This window comes from Spermophilus citellus (assembly GCF_964194105.1).
Source record: "Spermophilus citellus genome assembly, chromosome: 1".
Classification (NCBI taxonomy): domain Eukaryota; kingdom Metazoa; phylum Chordata; class Mammalia; order Rodentia; family Sciuridae; genus Spermophilus; species Spermophilus citellus.
The window spans coordinates 244,904,192-244,919,602 of NC_138182.1; the positions used below are offsets into that span (position 1 = coordinate 244,904,192).

Genomic DNA, 15,411 nt, shown 5'->3' on the forward strand with positions numbered 1-15,411 from the left:
ATATTTGATAAAAATGGAGATAAATGTTTATAGGATATTTCCATTCCTTCTAAATAGTGTGCCTTAATGTTTTTATTAGAATGACCACATGATGTTAAGATTTTTCTCATTTTGAAACACTTTCAGACTTAGAAAAAGTTACAGAATTTGTAAAAAGAATTCCATTATTTTCTTCCCACAGCTTCCCCAAATATTGACAATTTGTATAACTGTAGGACGATGATTATAACTAGGAAATTCGCGTGACTACTCCTCTTTTAACTAATTTACAGATATTATTCAAATGTCTACAATTTTTTGACTAACCACTCCGCCCCACCCCACCGCCCGCCCCTTAATCCAGAATTCAATCCAGAATCTTACAATGCACGCAGTTGACGTGTCTACATAGTTTCTTTTAATCTGTGAAAGTTCTTAGTCTTTCTTATGACTGTGACGCTTTTTGAAGAGTACTGGTCAATTATTTTGTGGAATGTCCTTCAACTTGAATTTGTCTAGTACTTTCTCACAATTAACTTCAGATTATGCATTTTGGGTAAGAATACTACAGAATTGAGTTGTTCTCTTCTCAGTGCACTATATCAGGAGGTACACAATACCAATAGGTCCCATTAACGGTGATGACTAACTCCGATCACTTGGTTAAGGTAGTATCTGCCAGGTTTGTTTATTGAAAAGTTGTGGGTTTTCTTTTTGTATTTAATTTTAGGGGTCACATATTTTTATTATATGCACACTAATTCAGCACTTATTATTATTATTATTATTATTATTATTATTATTATTATTATTATTTGGTACTAGGGATTGAACTCAGGGGGCACTCAACCACTGAGCCATGTCCCCAGCTCTATTTTGTACTTTATTTTGAGACAGGGTCTCACTGAGTTGCTTAATGCCTGGCTTTTGCAGAGGCTGGCTTTGAATTCAAGATCCTCCTGTCTCAGCCTCCCAAGCTGCTAGGATTATAGGCGTGTGCCACTGCGTCCGGCATTGCCAATGGATGCAATACCTTTATTTTATTTATTTTTATGTGGTACTGAGGATTGAACCCAGTGCCTCACATGTACTAGGCAAGCCCTCTACCACTGAGCTACAACCCCAGCTCTGCATTCATGATTCTTGATAGCAACAGATTACCGAAGTATTTGTCAAATGATGATTCTTCTATTTCTACTATCATGATGGAAATTTAAATCTGAATATTTAAATGCACACTAATTTTAAAGAAAGATTTTTTTTTACTATTTTTTTTCCTGTTTTGCACTTGAAAGAAAAAGGCATTTGGACACTGCATATGTGTGCTGTGGAATTAATGACTAAAAAGTGATTTATAAATGTATTACAGATAACTTTATTCTAAGGAATGATTTACTGTTCTTAGTACTTGTAAGACCTTGGATTCTAAAAACCCCAATTTACATAGATTTAAGAGCTCAATAATTGAGTTGGTTTTATTCTTTGTACAAAATATGTACATGTAAAATGCACTTAAAATGAAACAAAGATAAAAACAATTTCATATTATTTCCAACCTATTAATTTTAGTTGGCATTTGCAAAATTGATCATTTAAATTAACAATGCATCTGTCTCAAACAATGATTGTTCACTTTATTTAGCTTCAATGTTTGCTGAAAGGATTTACTGGAAGTTGGAATGAGTACACCTTTTGAATGCACTGCAAGGAAAGTGGAATTTTTGTGGTAAAACTTAGAGGTCTTTTGATCTGAGTTGTTTGACTATCAAGCATTTTGGTAAATTCTCATTTGAAGATTAAGTTACCCTGTGAAGCAGTTTCCTTAACCTTTGTCATTGCGTATGGGAAACTGAGATATTGGGTCTTAAATCTTGATGCCATGCTTTTTTTTTTCTTTCTTATTTTTTGCTACCATGGAAAGCAATAGAATGAGTTTTCACTTTTTTTTTTAAAATCATGAACCATTTCCCCAGAAAATGCACAAACTCACGTACTGCATTAGAGCAAAATGCAATCTGATGTCAAATTGTGTGTGTGTGTGTGTGTGTGTGTGTGAGATGCAGGAGTGAAAAGTGGGCTGCCAGGCCATAGAGTTTTCCCAGACACTATTTACACTCCTGCCATGTGGCACAGCTTGCTTTTCTCGGCAGCTCAGATGGGCAGCCAAAGTAACAGTCCATCTGGCTCCTGCTCATTCCCCTCTAGATCCCTTTCTCACCACCAACATCATCCTCTCCTCCATCACCGAGCCCCTACTGTGCTCAGCTTTCTTACTGGCTCTTCGCTCCTTATCTCTGTAACCGGTTCTTTCCCCTCTCAGAAACCTCTAGTTTAAGAAGATAGCTCAAAAGCTCCAGTGACAGAATCTGACCCCTTCCTAATGGATGGAGCTGAGAATTTATTGAATATGTCAATGCTTTCCCTTCTCATCCACCAAGACGTCTTGCTACCTTTTCCCTGCTTGAAAGAGAGGAAGAGCTGATAAGCACGATTGGGAAACAGGTCTAAGAATCAGTAGCTTTCCCAAACGGTGATCTTTATCGAAGGGCAGAAGATCACGGGTTAACTGGGTCCCTAAGATCCCTCGAAGACAAGACGGGGCTGGAGGAAGATGGAGCTGAGGAAAAGGGACCAGAGCCCATTAGAACGAAACGTTTTGGTTTTGAAAAAGGACAGGTGAATTGCGGGAACCCGCTCCTTCGCCCGCCAACCACTGGTCCCCTGCGGCGGGAACAGCCCACCGCGCCAGTCCCAGGCTCGGGCCCGCCACTTCCCGCGGCTGAGCTTGGCGCTCTCCTGCGCGCCGCTGCAGCCGTAGCTCCGGTGGCGGCCGGGTGGGGCCGCAAGTGAGCGGAGGGAATCCCTCCCGGGCTTGACGTCACCGCAGCGCTGGCCAATGAGAAGCCCGAGACGGGGATTCCCGCTCCTGCTGCCGCCGGCCCGGCTTTTTAAATGGTACCCAGGGGAACGCTTCTGGAGCTGTGGGAAGAATGGGGGAAAAGAAGGTAGGTGGTGAAATAGGAGGGACCTGGGGAACGAGACTCTAGGGGTTTGACGATTAGGCCTTAAGTCTGGCTTAGCCCGGGGGTGGGGGTGGGGTCAAGCCGGAAGTGGTCGCGAAGAGGCCAAACTCGGGTCCCGCGAAGTCCGCCCGAGATGGAGTGGAAACTAGAGCGCACCGCCCGGCGGCGGATCCGGACGGAAGAAGAGATGCTGTGGGTGAGTAACGCCCTCTTGTTTCCTCGCTCGACGCTTTAAAGGGGCTTCTCGACGAAGGCACTGCTTGTAACCTGCTTAGAACCAAGAAACTATTACCTAGTCTTGATTTTGAGTTTTCTAATTCTGGAGGTGCCTCACAAAAAGGTGAATGTGGTTTTGACAAACTCATGAGCTAGAAAAACTCCACACCTGAAATGATTTTCCTAAACAATTTCTCTCTCAATGTGTTACCTGTTTTCAAAGGAGAACGTCATGAAGGTGCTCTCCAATGACATGAAGCAGAAGAGAAGTCAAGTTTCTCCCAAGGTATGTGTCCAGGGCTTGCCTTGCTGTCTTCATTCTGATGTCAAGCAAACCAATTCTTGATAAAAAAGGCATTTAGAGGAAGTATGGGCTTGTCAGGAAATATGAGAATTAAAAAACCCCCATCATCTCAAGTGCAGAATCTAATTACATACCTTTAAAAATTCAAGAAACTGAAGATCTCTGACAAATAATGGTATCTGAATGGTGCTGTCTAGTTTTTTTATCTGAATGTATATGAATGATGCTGTAGTTTTGCCTCAGTAGCAAAGGATGAAGCTTGGATGTGTCAGGTAGGCAGTGCATTGCTAGCTGGCTGTTAGAATTTCATCTTAACAGTTGCTAGTTGCACTCCCCTCTGCTGCATTCTGAAACATGCTTCCTAAAGAAATGAAAATGGTGCCATCTCGTGGACAATGCGGAGAAGTGGCATAATACATTGCCCTTGAAAGATCCAGCCCAAAGGCTGTAAAAATCTAAAAAATTAACCTAACCCAAAGGCTTTTAGTTTCTCTTGTAATCACTGAAAAATCTAAAACATTAAAAATCTCTCCACATAAACAACCCTCATATGCTTTAAGTCTCTAATTTTGACCATTTTTCATGTTTCTCACTGTTTTAATAAAAATTTCTAGATAATTTACAATTTTAGTTTCTATATTAAAGTGTGACACTCTAAATTGAAAACATAGCCAAACTTTCAGAATGTAATGACTACTGTTATTTATAGTGGAAGACAACTAATGATGTTTAAACTTTTAAATTTTTAAAATAATGTTAAATACTGGAATATTCCACTTTAAATACTTTAATATTGATTTCCACCTCCCAGTTTGCTGGAGTTGTCTCTCATGCCCAGATTATATATTATTATGACTCCTAGATATTTTACTGCCTAATAAGACAACTTATCTTTTAGTTAATAAGTGGAAGTAATTTGAAAAGTTATAGTAAGTAAGTAACTTGGTTAATTTGTTTGTGTTGCAGTAATGTATGTTCATTATCCAATCGTTTAATTGTAAAAAAACCTTAAGCATAAGTATTCTGAAAGTTAAATTTTTTTCATAACTTTGTTTTTACCTAGATTAAGGTAAATAATGATATTTCTCGTGGTAGTTGTGAGAAATAAGATATGCATATAAATGTGTAAAATTAAAGTTCTGTTCTGTATTTCATATTGTGAATTTAGCCTCACTGACTTCATGGGCTGTGAAAAGCAGCAATGACCTGAATCAGGTAGGCAGTGTATTGTTAGCTGGCTGCTTTGGTCAAGTCAGCAGCCACAGCTACCCTGCCACTTGCTTCTGGATAAATTCCTCTTGTTAATGAAGTGCCTTGGTGACCTGTGTGTGATGGGTTGGCAGTGTATTGTTAGCTGGTTGATATATAAATGGCATCAGCTAACATGCAACTGCTATCTTATTGCATATACGATGAACATCAGAGTGTAATTAAATCTGTAATGTGTGTATTGTTTTGCTATGAAGCAGTGTACTATATACCATAACAGTAATTATTGTTATTGGTTACTTAATTATAACACAATGGGCAGCCTCATAATGGTGAGGGAAGTACCATAGTTACTTTAAAAATTTCAAGTGATATTTTTGACTGGAGTCTTAACTAAACAATATTAAAGTAATTGTGAAATTATGTATTTTTAAAATAAAATATTTAGAACATAAAGACAATTTTATCTTTCCCCAAGTTTTCAACTGAGTCTTTTGTATTCTTTCTGGACTATCAGTTTCTTAATTTGACAGTAGAATAGATCTCTATGACCATGTATACATACAGCTAAAGGGAGAATTTCTCAGTAAGTTGACTAAAACATTTTAACTCAAAATATGAAGAAAACTGTGGATTTTTTTTTTTGCTGGAAATTGAGTTGAATTTGGAATACTTACCTACATTTTGAAAAAAAATTATATTTCATATATTTATTATGTAATATTTGGAGATACATGAGATTTAGCTTATGAAGTAGGAAGAACTGACCATAAATATAATTTTAAATATTTTCTCATTCCCTTGGAGGCCATTTTGACCTATGAAGCAGGGTCAGATGTATGTTGGGTCTCAAACATATGGTGTCCTAATGTGGACATTTGCAGCAAGTTAGTGCAACTGATTTTCATGATCTGATTTATTAATTACACCTAAGAGAAATATAAGAAATATAGTATAATGTTTACATTATTGTATTATAAGTTAGTTGGTAATTTTTGTGCTTATTTAATTTTAAACATTTTAAGAACATAGGTTGAATAGGTACTGTAATTTGATGTTTATGCATCTTACTACTTTCAGATTTCATTTCTGTTTTTGTTATTTGCCCAATCTGATTCTATTTTTAGGGTCTTTGTGTTTAAGGATGCCTAATATGTAAATATTGTTTTCATTTTTTTGTTGTTGTTGAGGATTGAACCCAGGGGTGCTTTATCACCAAGCTACTTTCTCCAGTTCCCCCCTTTTTAAACTTTGTATTTTGAGACAGGATCTCACTGAGTTGCTTAGGGCCTCACTAAGTTGCTGAGGCTGGTCTTGAACTTTCAATCCTCTCGCCTCAGTTTCCAAGTCATTGGGATTGTAGGCATGTACCACCATGTCTGGCTTCTTTTCATCTTTTTCAAAAGATTACATTTTGATGTGTTATTTCCTGTAGATAGTCACTGACTTATCAATAAAAATAAAATCTACTGAATTTAGAGGGCTTGTCATTTGTGTTTTATTCTTTTTAAATTAAAGAGCAAGACACAAGACACCAGTATTTGTACTCAATTAGCAGAATACATATTTAAGCTTTCTTTAATTTCATATTATTGAGATGATGAGAAAGGAAAGAAAAGGAATAAAATGAAATAAAAATAAGTTAAAGAGATCAATGGGAAAGGGGAAAGATGAACACATCAATTAAAAAAGAAAATGTTTCCAAAGGTATGAGAGAAAGCCAGGGATACATGCTGGGAAGTCAAGGGGTAAGTAGAGGGAAAAGGGATTGGTGGAGTGGAAGGAAGCTCTACTGATGGTGAAGTATTTGCTCGTGGGCAGCCATTATGCTGTTCTCTGAGCTGAAAACGTAAATGCTCCCCTTCACTGACCTCTAACTGGCTTCCTTATCTCTTGCTCCTTACTGCTCTTTATTCCTCCAAAAGAGAATGTGTCTCAACTCTGCAAAGTACGGCCCTAATAGTTTAGCTGGAGAAAGGGAACAAAAGGAAGAAGAGCTTGATGGGTTAGTCTGTATTTGTAACAGCTAGTTGACTTTTTTTTTTGTGTGTGTGTGTGTGGTTCTGGGGATTGAACCCAGGGCCTTGTGCATGTGAGGCAAGCACTCTACAACTGAGCTATATCCCCAGCCCCAAGCTAGTTGACTTTTATTATTCCATGGAAAAGATGACATCAGTCTAAGGAATAAATATGGACAGAACATCCCTTTATCAGTTTTATCCAAATGTCTGTTATTTTTCTTTCAAAGAAATACTGCTAATTAAGATGCTACTTTGTTCAGAAACCACCTAACACAAGGCAGTCTTCTGAAACACAATATTTTTAAAGAAAATATAGTGAAAAAAAATTTTTTTGGAGTGGGGGCTTTGTCTTTCTGTCCTTTCTTCCCTCTCTGCCTTCAATTCTCTTGGAGTTTTTTCTTTTTCTTCTTCTTTTTTTATCTGCAGACAGCCTAGTTAAGTTGAAAGATTTTAGTGTAACTTCATATACTCCTACATTTTTACATAACCTGTCAAAATAGTATATAACAGAAATAGAGTATGTATGATAGATTTTTGCTCTAGACTTTTCTCTTTGGAAATCCTTATGATTCCTTGATCAAGTCTTAATTTTTAGGAATTTTGATGTGCTAGAGCCAGTTTGTATTATTGGTCTGTGAAAATAAATTATTACATTTTCAGAAAATTTACAAATTAGTTATTAAATAAACCATTGGTAGACTGAAATTGGCCACAGGGGAGCATTCATCCTTAGGGAATCCTGAATGGACACATTTCCTTTCTTTCAAGGAAATACATAGGACACCATGGAAATTGGCTAATTCCAAAAGTCCAGGATTCCTTCCTCCTCCAGAATCTCTTGTTGAACATTCACCAGCCACCACTATAGATGTGCTATATATGCTAGAATTAAGATTTGTATATATGTACATATCCACATACTATAGATACACTAAAATTATTAAACATTTAAGAAAATGAAGTACAACTTTCAGGTAAATTCATATTTATTTCAGACCCCAATACTCTCTTGTTACATCTGCCAAGAAATGATGATCAGGAATTATTATAAATTTTTCTTCACCATCCAATGAAACTATCAAACTTCAAGTAAAATTATTGGATAGGAAAGATGGTGAAATGAGACAGACATCATTACCCTAAGTACATGTATGACTGCACATATGGTGCAACTCTACATCATATACTACCAGATAAATGAAAAGCTGTGCTCCATTTGTGTACAATGAACTGAAATGCATTCTGTTGTCATAACTAATTAGAACAAATACAAAATTATTTACCTCAGTTAAAACACATTTGATTTTGCCCTTTTGCTTTGTCATGAAGAGATAAAATACCCTTTTATGTAATGCCTGATATTTTTCTGTTATACTCTTTAGTTTAGGGATACTATTGCATTCTGTGTTCCAGACAAGATTACAAGAGGACTGCTTAAGTTAAGAAAAGATGGGACTTTTTCTCGGCATGTGTTTGTTCAGCAGTATTTGTGTAAAACATTTGACTTAAGGGTGGCAGCATATCAGCAAATGGCTCCACTCTCTCTCAGCACATGTAGCCTCATCCTTAGGGAATCTTGAATGGACACATTTCCTTTCTTTCAAGGAAATACATAGGACACATTTTTAAAGCCCCACCTGTCTGCTGTGGATAGCCAAAGCCTAAGGGGAGACTGACTATTGAAGAGGCAGTAGGTTGGATAAGGCAACCAGGGTTGGAAATTTTTAAATGAGAAGTGCATTTTTGTATGGCTTTGGAAAGAACTAAGGCAGGGTGGGCATCTGAATAACATTTGTGGGGACAGTGAAGACCAGTGCATCTGTTACCATCTGGCAGTGGGGACTTGCCTGTGTGGGGCTGGCACATGCAATTCTGCTCACACCCTTAATGAGGCACACCAAAACACCCTGGCAGTGCCACTGTGCTGAAGGGGAGCTCAAGGAAGTAAGTGGGGGCATGAGGCAAGAATGCTCTGGAAGCAACACTTGAAGGGGTTACCTGGACTAAATTTTTGTTTAGAGGCTCAGAATTCAATTGCTAAGACTCTGGGGTAAATTGCAAAGGATACCTACTAGAAATCTAGTTAGATAGCTCCTGTGTCTTTGCCAACATCTAGGCTAGTTCTGATTTCTTTTCTGCTAAGTATATTCATTGACTTTTAAGGGGGCTCTCTGTTTCTTTCCGTCCTCTACTTAATTTGTAGGTGAGGAAACTGAAATTAAAATGACAAGTCACATAGTAACTGAGAGGGGAGCAGGTTTGCTGATACACTAATCTGGCGTTCTTGAGGCTATCCCTGTAAATCACGAGGATGGAAACTGCTCCACCGCCACCTACTATTACACTAAGCACACTTGAAGCTGAAGAGTTGCATGGATACTTTAAAGCAGAAGGTACTCCAGGAAATATTTTTTGTTTTCTTAAGAACTTAATCCAGACCCAGAACTATAAGCTTTGGTGGTGTTACTGAATTCACCACAAAAATCACCTATCAAATCAGAATTTGGGAGTCAAACCACAGGCTATTAGGTCTTCCTCCTCCTTAGCCAAATTTTACATGAGTGCATTTTTTTTCTCTCATTGTCATACAGATTTTGCTTCAGTCTTTAATCCTTTTATGCAGTGAATACATATTTCATGAGGTTGTAATTAACCTTCACCAACTTGGCAGGTTGTTGCTAAATGATCACATGCTCATGGCCTTTTTCCTACACTTGGGATTTTTCACTCAAAAATAAGGCAGACTCAACTGTTCTGTCTGGAATTTGGATTGCTTCCAGAAAACAATGGAGAGAGAGATGTTGAAAATGATAGACTTTTTCAAATAACTATAATATCATAAAAATGACTAAGTATAGTAAAACACACTAGAAACCTATACTTAAAAGAGCAAAATTCTGTACATGAAACAAAGGTATGTAAGGATTTGAATGTATTTTACATTTTCATTATTTGTTTTATTGTATCAACATAGCCATTTATAGTTACATCAAAAATTTCAGTCACACAGAATTCGTGAAATCCAAACAGTGGTCTAGGGTGTTGGCATTTCCATAAAGTACAATCCAATAAAATGTCAAGTTGGACACTGGGGTATGGAACACATTGGTGACTGTGTATTCTGAAATTTTTAGTATATCAGATGAAGTATTTTAATTCTTTGGCTACTTTTTTTTTTTTTTTTTTTTTTTTTTTTTTTTTTTTTTTAGCTTTGGGTTACATCTCTGTCCTGAGGACGTTCATTACCATTGACTAGCAAGATACTGTGCTGTAAATGCTGTCAAAGTATTTAAAAAGAGATCAAATCCTCATGGAGATATTTCTCTCTGAATTAGAGTGGCTTGATGGTATTTTCATAGGTCCTCTCTCTTTTTTAGGATGAGTTTTCCAACCAGATTTGCTATCTCGGGTCTGATGGCTTCAATGGGCTCCTCTGGCCTCCAGAACTTCACGACTTGACCCTCAGGGTTGACTAGATATTTCCAAAAATTCCACCGTGGTTCCTTCTTTGAAGAATCTAAAATATACACAACATATTTTCATGAGCATAACTTTATTCTTTGTTAAGATTTTCATTTCTTTTTGTATCTGCATAAGTGACACCTTTAGAATCAGGTTCTAGAAAGCAAAACAAAACACCCAAAGAAAGTAGAGCACAAGTTTGAGTAATGAGGTTTTCATATACTCGATGGGTTCACTGATGACTCTACTGATCTGGAACCATAAAATGAAACAAAGTTGTTTAATTTTTAATTTCTTTTCAGTTCTGGGAATTGAACCTAGGACCTTGTGCATGCTAGGCAAGCACTCTACCACTGAGCTATACCCCCAGCCCCCAAAGCAGTCTATTTTAGATTTGTTGATCTAAATAAGAAATTGACCTTGTCACTAACTCAAAATTTTTAAAGAATAAGTCCTTGGTAATGAAAATGTGGGAATTAATTTTCATGTTAAATATATGAATGTTTTTAAAACTATTACATAGCTGAAAATGACAAAGAATTTAGCCACTTTATTTTGAAAAATTATGAATCTTTTGATAAATCTAAGAAATGTAGATTTTTCCTCCTGTATATTATCCATAATTTATGTTCATATCACTGATGTACATCAGAACAAGATATAATAACTATAAAATTTATCAAGTGGGGGCTGGGGTTGTATCTCAGTGGTAGAACACTCGCCTAGCATGTGTGAGGCACTGGGTTCGATCCTCAGCACCACATAAAAATAAAGGTATTGTGTCCACCTACAACACACACACACATACATATACATATATATATAATATAAAATATATATTATAATATATATATATATATATATATAATTTTTTTTAAGTTTATCAAGTGCTTACTATGTGCCTAGTAAAGTATGCTCAGTGCTTTGAATAGATGCTCTTAAACTTTTTTTTTTTCCCAGTACTGGGGATTCAACTCAGGGGTTCTCTAACACTGAGCTAAATTCCCAGCCCTTTTTATTTTGCACTTTGAGGCCAGGTTCTCATCAAGTGCTGAGGCGGGCCTCCAAGTTGCTGAGGTGGGCCTCCAACTTGCTATCCTCCTGACTCAGCCTCCCAAGTTGCCAGAATTACAGGCCTGGACCACAGAGTCCAGCCTGTTGTAGCTTTACAGAACCCCTCTGAGATGGGTATTATTAATTATCCCCATTTTGCAGATGGGGAGAAGGAGGCCTACACTGAAGATGATGTGGTTAGTGATTGACAGGGCCAAGGTTGATAGTCAGGCCTTCTTCTAGTGTTTGTGCTCTTAACCTCTGGGCACTATTACCTTCCTCTCCCAAGTGCAGGTGGAAGCTTAGTCACTGCCAACTTTTTTATTAGTGCACTTTAATTATACAGAGTAGTGACTTTTATTGTGAACTATTATCTTTTAGATTGTACAGATTAAATGGAGTTGTATAAACAAGCTTTTAAAAAATTTTTTTTTTTTTTAGTTGTAGATAAACACACAGTATATATTACATTTATGTGGTGCTAAGGATTGAACCCAATGCCTCACACATGAGGCTACAGCCCCAGCCCCTTACAAGCTTTTTTAGTGATGAAGAGGAATAACCTATGAGCTACTATGTCTAAGCATTTGGCTACTATAATTGATGAAAGATTATTTTAAGGACATGTATTCTGGATTTTTTTTTTCACTAAACCCCAGAAATAAAAGGAATAAAGACTTCCTGGTTGGTATTCATGATGTTAGGCACTAAATCAACTTTCCCTACAAATTGAATATAATGTTTTTAGAAGTTTCTTATTACTTACATAAAATATTATTGAATATCTTGTTTGTTGAATTGAAGCTTGATATGCCTGAGGTCATGGTTTTGTCAAAACTCAAATTATTTACAGTGAAAATAGGTCTGAAGATGACATCAGTATAAGGTAAGAGAACATTAGCTGAGTGCCATTTAGAGTAGTATCTGGTACAGAGTGAGCAGTGTGTGTTTGACTATGAATACACTTAATCCTCCCAAAAAACTTAGTGAGTAGGTGCTACTTATAGCCCCATTTTACAAATGAGGAAACAGGTACAGAGAAGTTAAGTTGTATGCTTGAAGTCACACAGCAAAAGCAACTGAGCAGGAGTTTGTACCCAGGTAAGACCAAAGTTTCTATCCACACTACCTGTTTGTTTTTTTTTTTTTTTTTGGTGGTTCTGAGAATTGAATCCAGGGCCTTGTGCATGCAAGGCAAGCACTCTACCAACTGAGCTATATCCCCAGCCCCTATCTACACTACCTTTATGCTAACTAACCTTAGGAAGTCTTTAAATAAATTCTTGTGTGCTAGCTTAATTGTAAAGAAAGCCTAATATTAATGCTTTCTGAAAAAAAAATTCAAGTTTTATTTTAGTAAAAACCTGGTAAACTGAGAAATTCATCCTTGAGGATAATGTCTCAGATAAGAAAGGAAATATAAAATCAACCATAAAGATATGTTCAGTTGATAATCCTCAGCAATAGTTATGAAATGTGCAGATTTAATAATGGGGAGGGACATTTCCCCAAAATTCTAGTTAAGCAAAAGGAGAATTATGATAATTTTTTAAAAAAGTCACAGTCATATTTCAAGTAAAGTCTTCAGGAAGATGGTCGTAAGAAATTAAATACATTGGAGTAAACTTCTTTTGCCATCTAAGAATACTGATTTTATGGTAGCATAACTTCTAGAAAGTTACAAAGAATCTGTCTTTTTGATCGTTTTATGAAAATTTTCCCAATAAAAAATTTCAAATGAAATAAAAAGTATAGTCCTGGTATATTTGTGTAAGAATGAATAGCAATTAAAGACATACTGGTGAGGCAAATATATTTACCAACAAGAAATCTAAATGCGGGTTCTGCTTCAGATCCTAGGATCTTAATCTTGTGGAAGATGGGGAATGTTACTCCGTAGTTTTGTCTTGCAAAAGATTCTACTTCCTTGCTCGAACGGGGTTCCGATTCTCCAAACTGATTGCATGGAAACGCCAGGACGCTGAAGTGGAATGGTCCAAACTCTTTGTGCAGTTCCTTCAGTGCTAAGTAATTTCTGTCTGTGAGTTGGCAGTCACTAGCCACGTTTACAACTAGTGAAACCTCCCGGAAAAAGAAAAACATCCAACCGGAAAGTGAAGCAAAAGATTAAAAAACCCCTCCCCTCCTGCATGTAGTTAAAATCCTAAGCCATTTTGGGGGAATATAACCTCTGATGGATGATGATTTCATGCTTTTTAGACATACCCAGTTTTATTGAAAACTATACCTAAATGCACAAGTTCAGACTGATACATTACTGCCATTAAAAAGCATTAGGGATGCATGAAAACTTATTTAAAAATAAATGATAATATCATCACTGATAGGGTGCTTTTTATTGTTAGATTATAGATGATACTTTTACTAGTAATCATCACTATATTCACATTACTAACTATAAGCATTTTCTAGACAACTTAAAACACAAAAATTAGAGCATTTTTGAGAATAAGATAATTAGAAAGCATATAAACAAACTCTCAGAACTGATAACTAAAGTGATGTACTAATAACATTACATTGAAGACCAAATTTTAACTAGTAACTATGTAATGACAAGGCATTGATTCTACTAAGAGATAAAGCAGAGACATGGAAAATCAACAGATATAAAATCCGAAAATTCAACTTACTTTGCCTTTAAACTTTTCCAGAGAAACAGTTCTTCCTTTTGCATCTTTCACTTCAAAGGCATAAAAGCTGTTGATTCTAGGCTTTAGGAATTTTAGTTGTAGGAGAAATAGCATCATTGTGCACAGAACCATAGAGAGCAAAACTGCAAATATTTTCACTTTGGGCCCGGAACATTTTAACGGATGAGCAGCGAGAGGCTCCATTTTGGTTGATTCTACAGGGAAGTTTCATCAGGTTGGAATTCAAAGGAGGAGCTGAAACTTGAAACCCGCTTAATCTAACAAACCAGGAAGGATTAGACTAGCTCCTTTCACTGCTGAGGAGTAGAAGAATACTTATCAGAAGGCAGATGTAGTGAAACTTCCAAATGAAATAAAGAGCACTACAGAATTTCAACCTATTAGTGATAAAACTGTCATTTTTTGTCAGAAAAATCAGGACATTTTTGGTATTTCCCTAACTCCTTTCCTACAAAGAAAATATTTCACCAGAAGATGGTGCTCTTGTAATTTGGAAACTGAGATCTTAACTGCCCTAGTAAGCATCCTATCTTTATCGAACTATTGAGAACTGGGTAGGTATGATGCCCAGGTATAGAATGTAGATTAAGTGTGAACTATGAACATGATGTATGACCTGAAGGAACTTTATATTATCTGTATGGATTAAACATATTACATGAATTCAAGGAATTTATAGTGGAAAGCACAATGATATATTTGAAAAGGCTATTTATTCTGGCCTCATCTAGCTAAGGCAATCCAATTCCAGAAGAATGCAGTAAAAGTAAATAGAAAATAAGACATTTATAGCATAACTTAGTGCGAGCGCACACACACACACACACACATACACATATAAATTGCCCTGAGAATTTTCCTGATGTAATACTTCTCCTTTGAACTGCAAGACAACTATGTCCATTGCATTTTTAAGCAGCCTGATTCTGCCCATGAAAATGATTTCACAATTCACCAACAGATGTCACCTGTATATTTAAAAATACTGAACTCTATAATAGATCTATTTTTTTAATATTTATTTTTCAGAGAGAGAGAGAGAGAGAGAGAGAGAGAGAGAGAGAATTTTTTAATATTTATTTTTCAGTTCTCGGTGGACACAACATCCCTGTTGGTATGTGGTGCTGAGGATCGAACCCGGGCCGCACGCATGCCAGGCGAGCGCGCTACCGCTTGAGCCACATCCCCAGCCCCTATAATAGATCTATTTAACAGTTAAAAAATAATTCTATCAAAACCCCCCAAACCCTCATTTACTTGGGTCCTTCAAGTATTTGCTTTATTTTTCATCTTTTTTTTTTCTTCTGGCAGTTGCCTGTTTCAGGAGGTCTGACTTTCAATTGCTAAAGATCATAGATTTTAAGGGGAGAAATAGTTGCATAGCCTAAAATTCATGGTTCATCAGTCACCTTAGAATCTGCACTGTTTAAGACAATGCACGTTCTGAATAAGGTGTGTCCACTTGGGCA

General features: G+C 36.7%; 3 protein-coding genes across 4 annotated transcripts in view; 2 read left to right on the forward strand and 1 right to left on the reverse strand.

Annotated features, from left to right (window-relative positions):
- LOC308645585 (COMM domain-containing protein 7-like) overlaps positions 1–15,411 on the forward strand; it is a 147,567-nt gene that overhangs the window by 60,110 nt on the left and 72,046 nt on the right. The window lies entirely within an intron of this gene.
- CDC20B (cell division cycle 20B) overlaps positions 3,136–15,411 on the forward strand; it is a gene marked incomplete at both ends in the record, with an annotated part of 48,760 nt that continues 36,484 nt past the window's right edge. Inside the window, 2 exons of the mRNA XM_081304842.1 lie at positions 3,136–3,198; positions 3,442–3,504. Of these exons, the coding sequence (XP_081160968.1) occupies positions 3,136–3,198; positions 3,442–3,504 (126 nt within the window). The remainder of the gene's footprint in view (positions 3,199–3,441; positions 3,505–15,411) is intronic.
- On the reverse strand, positions 9,668–14,320 carry GPX8 (glutathione peroxidase 8 (putative)). Of its 2 annotated transcripts, XM_081304853.1 has the most exons (3): positions 13,922–14,320; positions 13,088–13,349; positions 9,668–10,269 (listed from the first exon to the last, which is right to left on the reverse strand). In XM_081304853.1, exons 1-3 carry the CDS (start codon positions 14,123–14,125, stop codon positions 10,106–10,108), a joined length of 630 nt encoding a protein of 209 aa, XP_081160979.1. In that variant the 5' UTR covers positions 14,126–14,320; the 3' UTR covers positions 9,668–10,105. The 2 variants fall into 2 exon arrangements, with proteins under 2 accessions (XP_081160979.1, XP_081160980.1); XM_081304854.1 differs by lacking the exon at positions 13,088–13,349 and having other exon boundaries at positions 10,091–10,269; positions 13,922–14,303.

What these genes read in the sequence shown, in the direction of transcription:
- GPX8 (XM_081304853.1), bottom strand. Translation starts at nt 14,125, where the DNA reads ATGGAGCCTCTCGCTGCTCATCCGTTAAAATGTTCCGGGCCCAAAGTG. An exon ending in TGGAAAAGTTTAAAGGCAAA is followed by an intron (nt 13,350 to 13,921) that starts GTAAGTTGAATT and finishes TTTTTCCGGGAG; the next exon opens with GTTTCACTAGTTGTAAACGT. An exon ending in CGCATTTAGATTTCTTGTTG is followed by an intron (nt 10,270 to 13,087) that starts GTAAATATATTT and finishes TGTATATTTTAG; the next exon opens with ATTCTTCAAAGAAGGAACCA.